The sequence below is a fragment of the Cydia amplana genome, chromosome 4, assembly GCF_948474715.1.
Source record: "Cydia amplana chromosome 4, ilCydAmpl1.1, whole genome shotgun sequence".
NCBI lineage: Eukaryota > Metazoa > Arthropoda > Insecta > Lepidoptera > Tortricidae > Cydia > Cydia amplana.
Window position 1 is genome coordinate 7,087,419 of NC_086072.1, and position 22,104 is coordinate 7,109,522.

General features: G+C 40.2%; 1 protein-coding gene across 1 annotated transcript in view; it reads right to left on the minus strand.

Annotated features, from left to right (window-relative positions):
- The window catches only part of LOC134647506 (insulin receptor-like), a 136,140-nt gene extending 114,397 nt beyond the window's left edge, over positions 1–21,743 (minus strand). The window contains 2 exon segments of the mRNA XM_063501857.1: positions 11,932–12,068; positions 21,321–21,743. Of these exon segments, the coding sequence (XP_063357927.1) occupies positions 11,932–12,025 (94 nt within the window). The 5' untranslated portion in view covers positions 12,026–12,068; positions 21,321–21,743.
- Between the last annotated feature and the right edge of the window lie 361 nt (positions 21,744–22,104).

A 22,104-nucleotide genomic window follows, 5' to 3' on the forward strand; every position in this document is an offset into this window, starting at 1 on the left:
CATTTAAGTGCTGGAGTAGAAAATAGTAGTTTATGCAACAGTGATATAATAAGGGTTCTTAAAATTCAAGGGTCGAAGTTACAAAACGAGACGTAGTCGAGTTTTGTAAAAAAAGACCCGAGAATTTTAAGAACCAATTATGAGCTGTTGCATACATTACTTTTTCTATGACAGCTGCAGCAAAAAAAAAAAAAAAAAGATTATTAAAAAAAAGAGTTATTATTAAAAAAAAAGAGTTATTATTTAAAAAAAAAAAGAGTTTTTATTGTAAATGAAAACATACCTTTTTCAATCAAGATGATCGGAACTTGTATCTTTAAAAAAAATAAAGCAGTTGTATTATACTCATAAGATGACTGCTAGCAGTCATCTTATGAGCCTATAGACAAAGCATTCAAATGACATTGCTTTAGATATCACTGTCAGTCATTTAATTGACACATTTAAGTGCTGGAGTAGAAAAAAGACATTGTATTATTCATTTCCGTAAATCAATGTATAATATTACCAAAAGCATTGCCGTCGTCAACATCTTTATTAGCATTGACATAACGCTCAACTTCACACAAACCGTGAGGTTTTTAGGGTTCCGTAGCCAAATGGCAAAAAACGGAACCCTTATAGATTCGTCATGTCTGTCTGTCCGTCTGTCTGTCCGTCCGTATGTCACAGCCACTTTTCTCCGAAACTATAAGAACTATACTGTTGAAACTTGGTAAGTAGATGTATTCTGTGAACCGCATTAAGATTTTCACACAAAAATAGAAAAAAAACAATAATTTTTTGGGGTTCCCCATACTTCGAACTGAAACTCAAAATTTTTTTTTTCATCAAACCCATACGTGTGGGGTATCTATGGATAGGTCTTCAAAAATGATATTGAGGTTTCTAATATCATTTTTTTCTAAACTGAATAGTTTGCGCGAGAGACACTTCCAAAGTGGTAAAATGTGTGTCCCCCCCCCCCCTGTAACTTCTAAAATAAGAGAATGATAAAACTAAAAAAAATATACGATGTACATTACCATGTAAACTTCCACCGAAAATTGGTTTGAACGAGATCTAGTAAGTAGTTTTTTTTAATACGTCATAAATCGCCTAAATACGGAACCCTTCATGGGCGAGTCCGACTCGCACTTGGCCGCTTTTTCACTAAGGAGTTATATATTCTCATTGCATTAAAGTATTAAACTATAAGGTGGGTAGCCATAAGTCATAGCTGACATAAGTGCGTTTCGTTACTATTCAAAATATCATCATTCATTATTTATTTAATATATACCTACTTTTAAATTCCAAATTCCATTTACAGGACGCCAGCGTGAACATAATAAATCAGACGGCCACAAAATCCGGGTTCCTTAGACAATTCCATTATACTGACAATAACGCCAAGATCCTCACAAATTTCATCAGTCCCGTATGCAATGGCAGATCACACGTCTGCTATATAAAATGGTCATCGAACCCACCATCACGTACGGGCTCAAATGCGCGGCTCAAACTCAGACGATACGAACAAATAATCTTAAGAGACATGCTAAATCAGTCAGGAACAACATCGAGGCCCAGTAAGATTCGCGATATACTACACGGCAAAACAATAACCAAAAGGATAAAATGCCTACGAATGTGCTACCTAGGACACATCCTAAGACGGCCGAAACCGCACCTCCTAGAAGTAGCATATAACTATAGAGCCAAAAAACTTGAAGTTGGCAGACCAATCTACACTTGGGAAAACTCGCTGACACAGGACATGGAGTATTACACCAGGCATCCATCTGAGTGGATCAACATGGCAGACGACGAAGGCGAATTCATCTAAGCAGCAAGAGAAATATATCAACTGGACGAAACCGACAGCGAATCAGACGAAGAAGAAACAGCACCTCGAATCGACGAGCAAATGCCATCTCATGAGAACATCGACGCTTGATACAAGATACTACGAAGATCGAAACGGAAACGACGAGCAGCATATCACCAACGCTCTCCTTCAACGACATAACCTACCCCACCTATCTTCCAATATTGGCTTGAGGCTGCATAGCCGGCTGATTGTAACTATCCCTCCCCATCCCAGAGCGTGTCACTCCCTTAAAATTTCGTCCACTGGTATGCCGGCTAGTCCGGAGCGGGCATGTCCCCGGCTGGGTGTGGCGCATTCTTGTCTTGTGTCTTCAAGACACAAGACAAGAATCTGTCTTGTCTTCTTGTCTACCTACTTTTAAATTCCAAATTGACTATAAAAATGCCTAAAATAAGTAGTTAAGAAATATACTAATTTGACTTTATATTTAGTTACATCGTTTGGAGATTTAAACGAGTTCAGAATACGACGATATCATGCTACTTTTATTTAACGAAACGCAACCATTTTTATCAATCTGTCAAATATTTTCAAGTAACGCTAACCTTAAATAAACCTTACTTCATTGAAAGAAGATTTAAAATGGTCAGATGTCAATCTGTTCACTCTTCGTAGAAGTAACAATGAACTTCCGAACAAGATCAAAATATAACTTTTTTATTGAATGAGGATACGATTTCAGTTTAATTAACATGTCAGAATTTGTCTATTTTCTTTTAAAAAGCCATAACACTTTTACAGAATAGTGTGAGTAGTATACGCTTTTGTATATAAAAGTTTTTCTTGTCATGTTCAAGTTTTTATTGCAGTATTTCTCAAAATTCCCGTTATATTTCGTGATTCTGTTTTTATCATCATAATCTAGCAATTATAACGATTAATTTCCTATATATATTACATGTATACGTTCAATTTGCGAGTGGGCCCAAACGCCTAAGAAAATCGACGATCTCCTTTACTTGCCTACAATAAAATAAATAAAAATCAAATTAGGCAACTTAGCTGTTAACAAACGTAAAACGACACAGAATGTAAACAAGCAGGCGCCAGCGGTTATCAGCGGTGTTTGTTTGCTTGTCGTATCTTATCGGTTTTTAGAATTATGAGGCAATCTCCATTCAACGTCAGTGTGACGTGATTTTTTGCCAGTCCAATTTTAGTATTTTATTTATCAAACGTAATTTCAACTATTGAAACGTATTGAAAGAACATTTTACTTTTTGCACTAGTACCTATTATTAAAGCGGTGTCGACAATAAGATAATTACACACACTACTTGATCAGGAGGTAGGTACCAAAGTGTAATCCCATCAAACCTGAAGTATGTTATGAAAGCCACGTCTTCACACTATATCGCATAACGCACTTCCGGATCGTTGTGGGTGTGTTAGCAATTTATGATGAAGTGGCAATAAAAATGTCATAACTTTTAGCATCGGCGCTATAATTAGGGTTGCCAGATGGTCGGGATTCGGCGGGATTCTCCCGATTTTAGCAAGTGTTCCCGATTCCCGACAAATTGAAAATTGTCCCGAAAATCAGCTTCACGTTATAAAACAATAATTTCAAGTTCCGAACTGTCGTCGAGCGAGCAAGCGACCCGCGTCGAGCCCGTCAGCGCGCGCGCGGGGCGCGTAGACGTGTGCGCCGATTAAAAAATGATCGGCGGCGGCGTTTGCCAAAAAATCGGCGGCGGCGGCGTGTTTTCGGCGTGAAATCGGCGTGACCTTGACTTTCAGGTTTCTTAAGTAAAATCATTAATTTGTTGTTTTTCTTGACAATTTGATCAATGTAGGTTGCTGGTCAGTGAACTACGTATAGTTTTGAATAGCCTGTGAGTGAAATAGGATTTGTAAATGAATATACTTTAATAAGTCAAGTTATCATGTCTATCCTAGGCATGATAACTTGATTTCCCTAGTAACTGGCTTGCATTAAGGGTTTACCTGGTCCTAATGACCTTCGATCCTATCTGTAAGTCTTCATTTTCTCATGATTTCCATGGCTTGTCGTATTAAAAATGACGAACTTTAACAAAACAGAACTCCAAATATCCTAGAAATTTGCTAGATATAGTGGACTGCTATGGTTTCCTTTTAACGGTTCTCTTATCGTACAAACACCAGGCTTACTGAGACGGATCTTCTTTCTCGTTTTCTTATTGCTGAGGATCGCGACCACATGTAATTTGTCTCCATTTCGCCCGGTCATAAGCTGTGTGCACGCAGCACACTGCCGCAAGCCGACCTCTTCATAGCGTTCGACCATCTCACATATGCTCCGAGTCGAGCACGTTTGCCATTCATTCGGCCTAATTTCATGTGTTTCTCTACATCAAGCATTGGAAACCGCATTATATGTCCAAAGAATCTAAGGGCTTACCATGGTATATTGTGAAGAGCTGAGTGGTGATATTGAGATCGGAGCTCTCTGAGAATGGAGGGGTTTATTCTTCTAGCTTTCCAAGGTAGAAGTCTTCGTTAACACCACATCTTAAAAGCACCTACCTTTGCCACTTTGCACTTTTTGAGGGTTAAATATGTACGAGTATTCTTGTTAATCAGAGGCCTCCAGGAAAACGGTATCATCACTAATTACTGTTGAATATTTTATGTTCATTCTTTCTATTCGCCCACTCCACTCGTCGGGAAGAATGGTGAAGCTATCGATCCCACATTACGCACAAACAAACGTACGTTTCAGCACCATACTGGAATATTGAAAACACGACAGCTCGTACCAAGCGCACTTTAGTTGCATTGGAATACCTCTGTTCTTCCAGATTTTGTCAAGGTTAGCCATAGCACTCTTAGCCATGCCAGCTCTGCGGCGTTTCTCGGCGGTGCAACCACCGGCACTGGTTATCAACCCAAGATATACAAACTAGCTCACTTATTCGTAATCGCCGAGTGCGTCGTGCGGCGGTAAATGGGAGTGCGTTTACCCTGTCTACTACCATTACTTTTACTTTGGTCTTGAAATGGGTGATCTTAAAACCTCCTAGAACTTTCATCTTCAATTTTCTTCAGAAGAGCCGCCATTTCGATGTATTTCTTCTTGTTTCACCACCTTGAGGCCCTATGGTAAATGAGCCCTGTGATTTCGTTGCCTAGTCAATTGTTTGTAAAGCCTACTTCTTATATCACTCCCTCATCTTTATTGACGCTGAATATTGAGGATTACTCAATTACATCAATGGGTGTGTCAAAATTGATGTATATTTGACCACTGTAACATATATAATTCCAAATAATCCATATTGTAATTTGTAATCAAAATACCAACTTGCAATAGCTAATTAACAACACTCAAGGTCACGCCGATTTCACGCCGATCATTAATCGGCGGCGGCGGCGTGGCAAAAAAGCCCGGCGGCGGCGGCGCGCCGGCGCGGCGCACACGTCTATAGGGGCGCGCGTGGCGAGATTGGGCAGAGCAGCTGACGTAGTGCTAATAATGTAAAATATCGTTGTTTTTAATACAATTAATTTAATTTGAATGGTTTTTTTTCCCGACCTAAGGCCCAAAATCCCGAAAAATTGATATTTTTTCCCGATAATAGCGCCTTTCGATCTGGCAACCCTAGCTATAATCCATTGAATATAGGTCTCACCAAAGAGGCCGCGGAAGAAATACTGATATGTATAACACTAATATTTTATGTCGTCAACGTTATTTATGTAAAACAAAAAAAAACACATCGAAAATAATGCGGTATGGTTAAACTCAAATGCCTCTATTAAAACGCCAAAATGCTAAGAACCCTTTACTGGGGTTAACTCGATGTCAAACGTGTACAAGTATAACTGTATGTCTGGCTGTTCATTAATATGTATGATTCATGTTTTACTACCTTTTAAAACCCCATAAATACATCAAAAAAAGTTATGAAATGTAGTACGTACCGCGTAGAAACATGTTGATTTTGACTACCGGAGCACTAAACAAGGGTCGTAAATTAAAAGGGGTTGTCTCGGTCTGGGTCATTGACCCCGACAGCTGGTCGCCGTATCTACATGTATTGTAAACAACAGGTATTATGCAGAGAGGAAGTAGCAGATATGTATCCTGTTTCATCACCGACGGTTGACGGAGTTTCGACGCAGACAAATGTCGACAATGACCAATTTAAGCATATTGTCTACGCATGTCGCCCGATTAAATCAGCAGCCGATTAAATTCCGCGGCGGTGATAATATTCTACATAATCCTCATAATCGGCTATTGTGGGAGTTGAAGAAAATGGTCAAAGATATAAGTAGTTAAGATCTGGAAACCAGCACCGAATGTGTTGAGCATGGTGTTGGTCGCTTGGTCGCCAAAGAAAGACCCAAACCCCATCACATAATACTAAAAACAACAGAAGCTTATATTACACTGACACGGCGTTTACACGGCGAATTGTATGTCAAAAACACATTCGCCGTGAGAAGCTTCCGTGTGATCTTATAGGCTCAATAAGATGCAGAATTTTAATTCAACTGTAAAGCATAATTGGAAATCGTACTAAGTCATACAAACATAATTTTGACACAATAACACCTCTCTGTCGCATAATTCCTTGCTCGCTTTGGTTGTGTTCGCAACTTATGATGAAGTGGCAATAAAAATGTGGAACGTACACACATTGGCACGACGATATCTATAGGAAAATGACGTGACGTCACCAACTATCGGCCTTGGCTATTATCGTTCCTTTCAATCCATCTAACAAACTAGCGTAGAAATACACATAACCAGTCGTATCTACACAAACTACGCGTTTTATTATCAAAGCATACCTAAATTTAAATTATAATTTATGGTTGTTAAAGTAAGTAGTAACGCATTCTTTTTTTTTTCATATAAAGGTAAGTAGCTTATTAGCTTAGTCATATTAACTTCTTACTAACCAAACTAACCGCCTTAGGCCCACTTGCACCATTCCACTAACTCGGAGTTAACCGGTTAAACCTGGAGTTACCATGGTTACCAGTACAATTTGACACTAGGTTAATGGTTTAACCGCTTAACCCCGGGTTAGTGGGATGGTGCAAGTGGGCCTTAGTTAAATAAGTGGTACACCTACACTATAGGTACCTAGAAATAAGTTTCCATTAAAGTAAGTATCCTTTTATTACCATTTGTGCTTTAGTATTACCTGTTCTCTAATATTTTATTGTTAAAATATGAGTAAAATATTACATTTAAACTGACGATTCTTTTCTTCAAGACATTCACTTGATTTTATCCTTGGTACCTAGACCTACCTAATGGACAGCGGTAACATAATACATACTGAAGTTTCTATGTAAGAGTACTTAGATATCTCAGGTTTCTTGGGTGATACAATAGGCTAGTTACTCGTACTTTCCTAACGGGCAAGTCGGTTGCTTTTATGAATCGTCAAAAGAATTTTCTGAATGTATTAAATTCGTATAGAAGAGATACGGTACGATGACTCCGAAGTAAATGCAACAATCAATCCAATTTCTTAAAGCGCATACTAAATCGTGGTGGAACCTGTAATATATGATGTCCTGTAATATACTGGACGATGTCATAATCACTACATTCACTACACCTTATGAAACAAAGTCCCTTGCCGCGTCTGTCTGTTTGTATGTTCGCGAATCGATAAACTCAAAAATTACTGATCGTATTTTCATGCGGTTTTCACCTATCAATAGAGTGATTCTTGAGGAAGTTTTACACTAGACATACCTACATGAGTTTTTGTTTTTTTTTTAAGCGTGAGCGCCAGTGGTGCCAATACTAGGCCTCAGGGCTGTTTCCTATCGCTTCTCGAGCGTTAGTTTTAACGTAACTAGTATAAGTATGACAGCGATTCGTTGTGAGTCAAGGTCGAGACTATCGCACGGATAACCCTAAAGGCTTCGTCACAAAGGTGCGTTTTCCGGGCGGGGCGTGAGCGGGGCGCGCCACTTTTACATATAAAACGCTCACGCCCCACTCACGCCCCGCCCGGAAAACGCGCCTGTGTGACGGAACCTTAAAGGTTGCGTATTTGCAGATCAAACTTATACTAATTCGCCTATTCTTGGTAAGCGATGCAAAACGGGTAGTTTCCTCGCGCCCAGCGTGCGCGCACGTCTCAGTAAAATAATTTACAAATTATAATAAGACATCGTCTTATCTATAGTATATATTTTGACCTCGAATTATGCTTTACTGGGCTTTAAGATCTAAGAATCAGCGGCTTAGTCTTCAGCAGAAGTTGCTGCTTAGCGAAGCTCGAGCGAAAGGTCTAAAATGAATGATGATTGTAAAATGAATGATGAATGATGATGAATGTGGAGCGTGATCAAATTAGTCGGGACACCTGGCTTATTTAGCCACTTTTGCGGCTGACTGTACCATCTCGAGCAAACACGGCACAGCGTACAAAACAATGTCACAGTACAACAATAATACACTACATTGACATTGCCATCTAAGTAAATATTATGTTATGGTATAACGACAAGTTAACTGATAAAGGACGTATTTTTTGTTGATAATACGATGATATGCTTATTTAGTATCTCATGAATATAATTACAACATATCATTATGCTACCTGCAGAATTCTAGAGCGCTTTAAGCTAACGGTCTTCAGAGCTATGTAATCTGTCAAATTCCCCGTCCATAAAGGTTTCTAACGTTCTCGTTGGACCAATGTATAAAGTCAAAATACTGTTTTACCTAACTGTGCCATCACATCGACTCTAATCGTTATCTGACGGATAACTACGATACAAACACGGGCTCAATAGCACCGTGCAAATACATAAATAAAAACAAAACTGCCCGCGCGGCCCCACGGCTGCCATGGTTCAACGTCCGGCGCGGTTTTTGCGAACGTTCCGAAGTAACGGCCGCAAGCCGCGAGTTGTTTACACGAGACTCAGCCGAACAATTCCTGTCCTATCATTATTCATGGAACATTTTGCGTCGATTATGAGCTCATGACCAATATAACGTGGCTCAGAAATTCATTAAAAGTACTTGTAATCGGAGGTATGATCTCTGTAGGTTCGCCGGACGATGCCCTCGCAGTAGCCCGATTCATGTGGCTGACGTGATATTTTGGACTAATTTATCATTGTTTGCATAGACAATCGACGGCAATTCTTAAATCAGTTGCTTGAATCTGTAAAGTTCCAGGTCCAGAACTGTCAGATTTCTGTTGATATGTTCAGTCGATGACATGAAAGGTGGCGCTCTATCGAAACATGAAAATTCTAGAACGCGCTATCAAGATTTTTCAGCAGCAGATGGCTTTAAGTAGTTTAAGTCATAGGTGGCAAGATCCAGGAGAACGATATATTAACTGATGATTAATAATAAGTTAAATTTCCTTAATTACTTGCCCGTTGAGATATATATATTTTTAAATTTTATAACCATACTTAGCGAGCAGGCACGCAAGGTGGACTACGAGTAAAAGCACGCACTTTTCACGAAGAGCATAACTTTTCGTGTCGGCAGACATGCCCACAAAACTTCCATGCTATTAATTAACTGAATTAGTGCCTACGGGAAAAACTAAACTAAGTATCATAATTATCATGGTCAAAATATTTTATGATAAGATTATAAATCATAATTTTAACTTTACTTATGAACCAGGTAAGTAGATATGCATATCTTGTTCCGTCATAAAAATAGCAGACGTGACTTTCGTACATACCTTTGCCCAAGGGAAGCTAGAATCTTACTAATTATGCATGATTTTCATGAATAATATCCCAAAAACAGTAATCGTTTTACCTTGGTTATAACAGGACATGAGGACGGGGTCCCGTTGTTTCCCATAAAGTTTTAAGTAATAAAGTATTGTTTGTCATATTATCATTAGTCATAAAACTGAAACCGTTAACATTTCAGGATTTTCGTTAGGTTATCCTATAGATAAACCTATCTACAAATCTAACCTAACCTAACCAGGTTAGGTTAGATTTGTTTTATATGACAATCCTGAAAAGTGACGCGTTTCTGAACCAAATGCATTTTATGACTAACGAAAATGGGGGCAAACAATACATTCTGGCTTCAAACTATTTGGGAAACAATAGAGACCCCATGAGGACATATCTATTTTATTCGGTAAATATATTTTTCTACTGACCAAACGCACATTAAATATGGTTAAAAGTATCTAGAATTTCGTCATACCGAAATATCAACAACAGATTGCATCAAATATCCAATATTACTTTGGTTCTACCTGAGTAATCCCATTGTAAATACTTAATAATTGTTGGCACAGAGTAAAACGAGAAATAGAGCTAAGCCCGCCGAAGGAACAAGTTAGAATGGCGATGCGAGCAGGGTACGTGTCGCCGCCCGTTTTGAGCAAACGCTCGCATGCTACTCGCCCGCGCTGACCGAAAAACGAAGTAAACATGCCTTTTTGCGCCACAATAACGTTCAGATTAAGAAGCCAGACATCAAATCTGTCTAAAGGAGGCGTATCCATTCACCACGCACACAAGGCGGTAGCTAGTTTTTACTACCGTTGCGCGAGTGTTAGTAAATGTGGAGAAGAACGAGCGGCGACACCGGTTCCGATACTAACTGCGCGCGATAGCCATTCTAACCTCTTTAATATGTTCTGTGGATACAGCTGAAGCTGTACCAGATACTCGGTATTTACTCACTGGTAGAGCTTTAATGCCTATTGGTGTTTGTGATCGATCGATCAGCATCGCACACTCTGAGCTGCAAGACTGCAGACAAACTGCAAATAGTAAATACAGTTTTGCAGGGATCTGTCTAGATTTAAGCTCTGTACTGTGTATTATAAATTAAATAATACAGTGAAACCTGGTTAATTGACACCTGGATAAATGCAAAACCTCAATAATTGCAAGCAAAGGTCCGGTCCCGGTCCCTTGAGACCAAAAGGCCTCTATAATTGAAATTTTGGAACCTCTATAATTGCAATTTAGATTTAATTGCTTTTCGGAATTTTGCCTCTGTAATTGACCACATTGCAACTACGACCTCTATAATTGACACTGTGCTAAAAAATCCGTTAGTTTAGCTCTTCTCATTACCTCTATTATTGAAACAAGTCTTACTTATTACCTCTGTAATTGAAAGAATGTAGACTTGTAGAGAGCAGAAACAATATTTTAATAGCAATGACAATTTTATTTTAAATTTTCATCCGGAAGTCAATTTATTTATTGGCTATCTATCACAGAGTGAATCAAAAACATAGTATGTAGGTATATGCTTTTTACATTCCAATTAAACTTTCTTCTACAATTCAAGGGATTTTTTTTAAACCGAAATGACTATAAGAAAATAAAGTAGTAATTAATGTAGTGTAAAAGTGCAAGTTACATAATATATAGACCAGAAAACCAGAATACATGTACGTAAGCTTGTAAATCTTCTTTCAATGGTTATTTGCACCTCCATAAAAGCAATTTGTCAGAACGCAACCTCTATTAATGAGAACCTCTATAATTGACACAACGATTTTTTTAACCTCGTTAATTGCCACGACCTGCTTAATTGAAAAACCTGGTTAATTGACAAAAAATTGCCGGTCCCTTGAGATTGCAATTATCCAGGTTTCACTGTAATAATAATAACGACGATCATTGTCCCAATAGTCGTTCCAGTGAACGGTCTAATAGCGAAGAGTCTCGACCAACATCTTGAGAGACTCTCGCTAGGTGATGATTGGATCAAGGGTTAGATGCAGAAGGCGGTAATTTTGGACACAGCGCGGATAGTCCGCCGGTTCCTCTCTCTGCGGCCCTGACCACCGGCAGCTTGGCCCCGCTACTGGCGGCACACTAGGTTAAGTTTTTTATAATATGTTTATAAGTATTTCGTGTTGTTTTAGTACGTGTTTTTGTATCCATATTATAAAATAAAATAACCTAACTTAAGCTTGAAGAGAAATAAAGATAATAAAAATAAAATAATAAGTGCAGTACAAAGGTGCACACCGGCGTGCCGTATTTCAGCGTGCACGTCTCCAATATCCGTGCCCACGTGTACGCACATGCATCAGATGTGCTCTAACCTTAGATCAGTTATGGTACAGTGTAATTACCTTCTTGGGCCGCCACGTCGGTGGCCGTGGCGTGTGCCGCGCATGTCAGCAGCAGCAAGCACGCCACCCGGCCCGCTAGCTCGCGCCCGCGCATCACGCCGCGCCGGCGCCCGACCGCGCTGACCACATGACCCGAGCTGTAACAAAAAACAAATGTTAGTACCAATTTGGGACTTCCACAGGTAATATGAAGATTTTCGATACCTAGTCGAAGACGCAACTGATTTAAATCATCTTCCTCGCGTCGTCCCGGCATTTTCCACGGCTCGTGGCCTAAGGTCCGCTTGACAACTAATCCCAAGGATTGGCATAGGCACTAGTTTTTACGAAAGCGACTGCCATCTGAACTTTCAACCCAGAGGGTAAACTAGGCCTAAGCTGTAAGGACGCCTAAGCTGTTGTAGCTGTTGAAGCTGAGTTGTAGCTAATCAGTCACGGTGTACACGATAAAGTCATCTATTTTCACCCATATAAAGTAATCTTGCCTAACTCATCAAGGTCTCTTTCGCCTTCTTGCGATGTTTTAAGGAAATCGAAAAACACATTGGTCACACGGGGCACTGGCTTTCGCTAGAAAATAAAGGATCTGACGACGCGATTAATCAAACCATTGGGTTTGCTTCGCCCCTCAAAATGAGCAATTAAGGCTATTAGGACGAAGACCCTACCCTAGATTGTTACACAAGAGTTGAAACAATATCGTCGATGGTACGTCAGGCCTCCAGAGAAGTTACTCTGAGAATAATTCAAGCGGCAGACACGATAAAAGGTGTTTTCTCAAACATGCACTGAAATGTCGTCGCTCCGGGCGTTATATCAGGCTTCGAAGTATCACGTTTAGGGCGGAGCAACTCCAGAGAACTGTAAAGGAATTTCATACGAAATTGAAGGCCTAGGCCGGGAAGTAATTTTTTTTTAATTCTAATGTAAACATGGGGTCTGTGTCCATGAACAGGCTAAACAGCCGAATTATATTTTTTTTTAATATTTTTAGTGAACGAATCGTTATCGGACCAAAATATCCGTGTTAACGCCTGTTATACACGAACGTACTGATATTAAGAATACGAATCTGTATGATTCAATGTGTTGATGAATAAATTTAAAATTTTGTCTATACGTAAGTCATCAGAGACCATAGACAATATTTAAAATCCTCTGCACTTATTTTATTTATAGAAATTGAGATTCTTATTATCAGATTGTGTATAATGGCCCTAATAAGGTCTATTCGAACACACGCAAAATACGGACGACTTCCGTAAAAAAAAAACAATTATGGCGGGATTGGAAGGAAAATTAAAAAACTTTTGTTGTGAAGTTAGATTTTTATTATAAAGATTATAAATTTGTTTTTTTTTTGAGTGGTGTATTTTTTTATTTCATTGCATGTTTGAGAAAAGCACTATACATGCCTAGCCATGAAAAGGTCTTGCCGGCTTCGTATCACTATCCGGCCTCCCTACGGTCGGCCGGCTATACCTACTCACCCGGCAAGCCCTTCTTTCCCGGCGTCTGCAGTAATGTACTATAAAAGTCAGATGTCGTAAAAGCGGTACAAGGTACACGGTCTGAAAGAATTCCAGGATCAAATAGGGCAGAGCCTAAACATAAAGGTTATTGTGGTCCCAAAGGAGCAAAATAACCAGGGATGTTGGGAATATCCGCATCCGCATCCGCAACCGCGGAACTTCCGCATTATTTTCAACATCCGCATCCGCATCCGCATAAAATCGATGCGGATTTAATGCGGATGCGGATGTGGAACAGGTCGGTACAGGAACGTCTCAGCATCGGCGTAAGTGCTAGACTGCTAGGTAATTTAGTCATTAACCAAAAAACCTATTAGAAATGAGCAGTCAAGCGTGAGTGGGACTTAATGTACGGAACCCTTGGAACGCGAGTCCGACTCGCACTTGGCCGGTTTTTTTAAATAAAAATTACTAAAATGTAATAATAATAATAATAATGTGAGCCTATATGCGTCCCACTGCTGGGCACAGGCCTCCTCTCATGCGCGAGAGGGCTATGTGAAATGTAATATTTGACGTTTTTTATGGTACTATGTATCTTGACATCCGCGGATGTCAGGCTTTAAAAATCCGCATCCGCATCCGCGGATGTCAAAAAATCGGCATCCGCAACATCCCTGAAAATAACTAAGCAAGGAGTGACTATGGATATGGTATTATGAGCTTTTAAATAACAATATAATAACACAGGAATTACGTCGTCTTTGAACGTTCCTGAACAGTTCAGTTAAACTAATGTATTCTAACTACGTAGGCTTAATAATGAGCTCGTAGTAACAGATTCGCGTGACGTAGGTTAAAAGCAGTAGCGGTACACCTATGTTAACACAAGTAATTATAGGTATTTTCACTATGACTTACGTCATATTCGTAACAGTTGGGTTCACTGGGACGGTAGCTGCCAGAAAATTTAAACTAGAACTAAACAATACAAGGCGAAGCGTTCATATTTAGATGGATTCCCATTAGCAAAATATTAAAGGTTCCGACACACAGGCGCGTTTTCCGGGTGGGGCGTGAGCCGGGCGCGCCGCTTTTACATATAAAACGCTCACGCCCCGCCCGAAAAACGCGCCTGTGTGACGGAACCTTAAATAAGTCATTTTAAAGGAAATCGTGGAAATACTATGAACCAAACAAGCTGTTGCATTCCTATTCACACGAAACAAAGTCACGCCATTAGTTAATAAAAATCAAAAAACTTATGTCCCCAACAATGAGTTGTAATTTCATTGATAACTTGGAGATTTCATTGATAGAACCGACAACGTGCATGGAGTTATCAAGTACATAATTGGCGTGGGAGCTGGAGTAGTTCCCACGACACCACTCACAGGAAAATATCAATTAAAAAACAAGTTAGCCATTTAATTGTTGGCTATTATTAACAGCTAATCCTGGTAGATTACGTAAACATTACTACGTGAATCACCGGTGAATCAATACACATAAGCATTTTCAGTTCGAAAGTCATTGACGTTTTTGCTAAAGGTTCCGTCACACAGGCACGTTTTCCGGGCGGGGCGTGAGCGTTTTATATGTAAAAGCGGCGCGCCCCGCTCACGCCCCGCCTGGAAAACGCGCCTGTGTGACGCAGCCATTCATCTTTACAACGCCTCGCTTCGCTAGAAAAACGAAAACCAAGACTTTCGCCTACTAGTCTGGATAAACCTATAATCTTAATTTAATTTGATACTTCACAATGACAAATGATAAATATTTATTTTCACCACACGGCACACCAACTGGTAATTTTTTTGAGTTTCACTCGCGAGCAAATTTTGTTTAACCCTCGTGCTTTGAAACCCTCGCAACGCTCAAGATACCATTTTTTGAACCACTAGCTACGATTGTGGTTCAATTTTGGAATCTTTCGCTTGCTCTAGTATCAATATTAGCACGAGCGGTTAAACAACAACTTTGCCCACTTGTAAAACAAATAACAATTTTTGCGATTGCAAGCTTTTTTGTTTGTAGTCTTGTCTACGTCACAGCCATGTTGATGGCGCTGGCGCCTCGTTGACGGTACCGATATCACTGCAACGGAGATTTTTGGGACGCGCCTGATAAAGTAAACATCTGATTTGTCAAAACACTGAAACACTTGACTTCTAAGGCTTTAAACAGATTTAGAGCTTTAATGACGTAAGATAAGAAGTTGTTTTACTTTTGTGGGAAGATAATGTTTCGGTATTCTAATGATATGGCGTCGTTGGCAAAATATACCGACTTGGTCCTTCTACTTAAGTCATGTCATGGGCTGCGGCCTCTACGAATGTTTTTAGATAGGTTTCAGTGGACACTGCAATAGTTTTTACTGTAATAACTAAGTAGGTATACATTTTATTACCCGTTACTGGCGGTCTAGCATGAGTTGCGTTCTCGCGCGCGACTCCATACATCTTGCGCGACTTCAACTATGGAGTCGCGTGCGAGAACGCAACTCATGCTAGACCGCCTGAGATACTTAACTCGCAAATAAGTATCAATTTAGCAACTATGTTTTCTCTTAAAGTAATAATAACAATTTAACTATTCACGGTGGCGACAGTTTATGGAGGTAAACGCCCTAATAATAAAAAATGGCCGATGCTACACGTGGAGTGCATATGGCGTACTGTATCTGTTACTAAAATAACTGTCAGGGAAGCGACCCTTGGCCTTGGGTATCCGTAATGTTTGTAGCAGATACGCGCGAGAACATACATAATACGTATGTGAGTACACTATACAGTCTACACTGTAGGGTATTTATAGACTACAACTATAGTACGTATCTACGAAGGGATCGCAGCAAAGCGTTTCCCGCGTTTTCTGCAACCGCAGGCATGGCCACTGCACACACCTGAGTTGTTTACGACGCGCACTGTCGTGGGGTTCAACGACCGCTCGCCGCCGCACCACGCCGCCATATTTTGGTAATAAATAATAGAGCAGCGCAGCGTACCACGATCGATCAGACCGTAGTACAGTGCGGCGGCGCGATTAGCTTCGTCTTGCCTTCTCCTGCCTAGCTCCCAAAACATTGCACCCCTACACCCGCGTTGCACTGGGGTGTCATTGTAATCGCATGTTGAGTTTATCGTTGAGACGTACCAGAATATGGGTGATCTACGATTAAGCAATGTGGTTACGGATCATGAGGTCATGTTGAACTGGTAGACCAAAATCCAACTCGCCTCTGCTCGTCGATGACAAAACGCGCTGCACTAGGACGACGCCTTGCGCGTACGAGGACGCGTCACTTGAGACAGAGGGGTCCCAATACCCACGTTTTTTACCTGTGTTCATCTTAGATATGGACGCGCATTGATGTTCGTCAACTTCTAATATGTATACGTCTCGAATTTAGGATGTCTGGCTCTAAAGCATATCAAGTTATATGTCATTTTTTATTTGCTTTATTTATATTAATCCGATAGAAATGTTGATGCAAATATCGTAGAATTTAAAGCATAGGTCACCAACTTTATTAATATAGGTTCTATTGCCATCCGCTATCCGTATCAAAACATTTTCCAAACATGATTATTGAGGTAGGTTATTTACCTATAGGTACCCTAAATATAGGGTGTCCGGGACCGGGACTAGGCGGGCGAACAGGTGTAGGTATACCAGATCATACGGTTTTACGGAGTCCGCCCATGTTAAGAGAAATCGCTAATTATTTGTTTTCAATAACTTTGTTTAATCACGACTCTATTGCAATTGTTTTTTTTTTTTAATTTAATTAATATTTTTAAGATAAACAATAGACAATGTAGGTACTTCATGCTGCTTAAGGCTTCGGGATCTCCTTGGCTGTCCTTCGAGTTTCTTCCAAGTACCCTGTAAGCCTGTAACGTAACACTAAGCCGAAACACTAAGGGCCAAGCAAATGCCGATACAAGGGCAAACAAGCCAAATGTTTGTAAACATTGCACAATCTATTCCGTTCCTACCATATCCATAACCGCTTGCCTTGAGAGCAATTTCAATGGAATGTCGTAAATAAGTTAGGTTCCTATACACAGAAACGATGAATTTTCCATGTCTTGCATAGATATTCAGAGTATACATAGCAGGAAAAAGTGTAAAAATGGGAGAAAAATATGGCTATACGCGTAGCGGATTATTCAGTACTTACCAGTATACAATTACATAACATAACACCAAAACGAGAAATCTATAATCATTGTAGTAAATCCAAAGCATTCATACCTATTATTGTGTGTTGTTTTCAGAATATTGTCCTGATAAGACTTAATTCAGGTACGTAGGTAAGTGTATATTGCTTACACGCGTTCGCTTATCGTTCTCTCCACGTTTTTATTTTCAATGCCGCTGTAATTTTTCACGCCGAATTTCTTAGTATATTTTATTGATATGTATTTAAATATGTAAAAAACATATACATACATATAAGCAAGTAAGAACGGCACCGCTAATCTAATAGCAGCGGATCAAGTCGGTCTGTCAATGAGCTGTTCTGGATTGACAAAACAATTATTCTAATCTAATTAGCTAATATATACCTACCTATTTACATCAAAGTAGCAACGGCAATGAACGATTACGTGTTCACAGTAAAGTCTTCGTCACGCATCCGCTACACTGAATTCTTTGCAGAGGCTGAATTATTGCAAAATAAATGTTAAAGGGTAAGTTTACAAATACTTGGTTACAGAAGACAAAAGTTCTGTCAACACTTCTGTATTTTACTACCTTCTGTATAAACTACCTACCCAAAAAAAGGAATACTCGATCTTGATTCACTTGTAAGTGTTGGATTCAAAAATATATATATACGACTTCGTTTTGTGATAATTGTGATCTAAGAGCCTGCATTTCCAGTAACATTCAACTCAGCCTCTTCAGCTATATTTATGGCGTATTGTGCTCAACATGATACCTATTGATTACTGTCCAGCAAATAAGAGCTACTGCGTAAGCCGAAAACTGTCCCTGCGTGTTTGCGTGTTTGTAAACATTTTAAGTCAAACCTACCTTAACTACTTAGACACAGACACAAATAGGTAATAGAAAAATTCTACCTATTACTTGTTGGAAACAACAAGTCGTTCGTCGATGTCGTTTACGAAAGTAAATAAATTTTGGCAAACGATAGGGAATAATTCTCAAAAATGTCACTGTTAAATTAAATATAAAAGATTATAGGTACCGGTGGAAGCAGGTATAAAACCGTTTTTTTTTTAAATAGTATCAGCCATGTGCTCAACTCGATGTTATCCGGTGGAGTTTCCCATCAGCAAAAATCTCGGGGGACCGGGATCATTTTTGACGAATTTCCTTGAAATCCAATGCCCCATACTTTGGGAACGAGTTTCGAAAATCCTTTCATATTTTAAGGTACGTACCTACTCATAAAAAATCCCCTGAAACATTGTTTCTAACTATACCTACGCCCCTCTTTTATAGCTTATAGTTATAGCTGTATGTATTTTGTCCAGAACACGAATGTCTGTTGTCAACTGTTCGTCAGAATTGATCCCTAATAAAATTTAACTACACTACATAGTTCATCCAAAAATCCAAAGCATTGTATTACAAGTTGTTTCAGCCGTTGTCTCGCCAGGCACCCATAACCCATGACCTTGCGGGTTTTATTAAACAAGCTCGTTGTTTCATATTAATTCATACCTACAATAATAGTCGATAGTCCTTGCACCTGGGGCCTATTTCTCGAACGATATTAGTCATATTATTAGTCCACGAACTGTCAAATCGTATGCGTTGCCATGACAACACACTAATAATATTAGACTAATATCGTTCGAGAAATGGGCTCCTGGCTTGAAATATGCAACAATCCCACATAAGCCCTGACCTTGTGCGTAGTAAAAGTAGGTACGCACAAAATAAGCAGGCATTAGGTATGTACCTAATGTACCTATTCATTATTGCGCATCAAGATTATGATTCAAATATTGTTTGACATTGCCGAATGAAACAAAACATAAAAACGACTGGAGCAATATTAATAGGGCACACACAGACGTCACAGACACACACAAGGGGACACTGAATGACTAGCTAGTATACTTTGAGCTTTGATTGTTGTCTATTGTTATTGGCAGGAATCAGAGACCATAGGCAATCAGAGCCTATAAACATTCGTATTCTCTATTTAAGATATACCTACACGTATCTAACTACGTGTAGTACAGTGTGTGATGGCAATATACCTAGGTATTTTCATTGCATGACAATCCCAGGAAGTGAATTTACCAGAGTTGAGATGAATTTAGTTTTATGGTAAATAAATATGGCCGTGAATGACGACACTCATTATCAAGAGCGGCATGAATAAAATAGGTGAACAAAATCTATTGGTTGATTCCCGCAAGTCTCCTCTCATCTCCGCCTCAGTGGAAAGTCAGCCTAATAAGTACAACTTGTCACTGTGATGATACTAATGATTAAGGCTTCGTCACACAGGCGCGTTTTCCGAACGGGGCGTGAGCGGGGCGCGCCGCTTTTACATATAAAACGCTCACGCCCCGCCCGGAAAACGCGCCTGTGTGACGAAGCCTTAAACCTACATTAGGTAGAGTAGACTGTGTCAGTAGAGAGTCACAAGATTCGTTTCATGATGGTTTCATGACATTATTGCATGTTGATAGGCATGATTTGATAGCATTCTTGAATCTACACTCCACTCTATAGTAAGATCTAAAGGCTTCGTCACACAGGCACGTTTTCCGGACGGGGCGTGTGCGGGCCGCGTCGCTTTTACATACAAAACGCTCACGCGCCGCCCGGAAAACGCGCCTGTGTGACCGTACCTTAATCCGTACAGTAAAAGGATTACTGTTCATGATTAAAGCAAATACCTAACAATAGGTAGGAATCGTTCATACGGTTTCAACTGCGCATCGTTCATAACATAAATTTCATAATCAGAAACTGTTTTACAACAACACAAGCCTTGGGCGCTGTAATACCTACCTAGGCATACCTGATCACGTAGTTCAAGTACTCACCTTCTCACCTACCTACTTAAATAGGTACCTATGAACTTTGTCTTGCGTCTACAAGATTTCCTGTTTAGATTTTACTTTCATTTAAGATGGATTTCATTCAAATAAATGAATACACAAGTGACTTGGTCGACCGCTAGTTTACTGGAGACTGGAAGGTCGAATAAATGAATCTTCGCTTGCCAAAAAGTAGCGTAGGAACACGGAACACGCATTGTGTATCGATTGTTGATGTTCATAAAAATTTAAAAATGTATTTGTTTACTGTGTATGTGTAGGTACCTATTTTATTACCTAACTCCAATTTCAATAGGTAAATAACATCTTTGGATTGTCATCTCATAAACAAGGATACTTTGGTTGGGTATGTACCTAGATACAGTAGGTACGTAGAACAAAACATAATAACAAGAGCTCTATTTTGACGTTCGCAAAAGTAGGTCCCTAACTTCCTAACATATCTATTTAAAATTTTCCCATGAACATAGAATATTTTTCGACGCAGCAAAAATAGACAGTGAGATCGCTGCATTGGAGCGAGCGATTGTTGTTTTGATTCATAGGCTTCATAGCAAATAATACAAGATGGGCCTTGCCTACCTTGCAGGGCCGCGGGCGCGAAGCCGTGCCGAGACTGCGTTGAGTACGGACGTTACGGAGTGCCGAGCGAACTCGGCGGCGAAGGGCAGTTGTTTACACCCAGCCAGCCTACCACGTGGAGAGCGGGCGACGGTCGATTGATACACACGATCACGTGGTTCTGTTTTTCCACCTGCGCCGTTTAACACCAACGCTCTGCACTCGGCGGACCACAACGAACGAGATTAGCCTAGCTTTAAGTAATCAGATCGAAAACTAATATGAAACGGAATACTACCTGAGCTCGGCGTTGGCCGTGGCTGTCTCGCCGATCGCCAACAGTGCACAGATAATCCTTTCACTAAATGATGTAAAATTTTTCACACTCCGTCACTGACACTGCCTGGTTAATCTTCGTAATAACAACACAGTATTGTAAACACAGCACGCGATAAGGAGCGAACTACATATAGATGAGTTATCGCAAAAGGCGCGCGCGAACGACTGAAGTGTAGAAAGAAGCAAGCCGGGGCCCGGGGGAGACAGGCGGGTCGAGCGCGCGGGGGGCTGCGAGCGCGGCGCGGGGCCGCCGCGAGGGGCGCCGCAGTCGCTCGACCCAGTCACAGACAGACCCAGTCGAGGAATGCGGCTGGCGCGTTTGTTTCTGCTGGCCCGAACCACCGAGCTCACGCCTCATCTTATGCAGCCGAGCGGGCCAAATGCAGTTTGTTTACCAAATACATTGGAGCCTAAGAGCGAGGTCTAGTACATGGTTTGCCCTGTACTAGACCTCGCTCTTAGGCTCAGAGCATCTGGAACAAAAATATACGGTATTTTTTTTACAAATTCAGCAGAGCTAGCCAGGATATGTACCTATAATATGAATGCTCCTGAAACGAGAAAAATGTTGAAAGAACTTAAACAGACCAGACTCAGATTTATTAAATTTATTTCACTTCAATAAAAATACTTACTCTTCGTTTACCTAAGTACGAGTATTGACACCTCATTCACCAAAATCGTCCCAGTAGATTTGACGCTAGTCACACAGTGGAAGACGCGACGCGACACAGTACCTACTT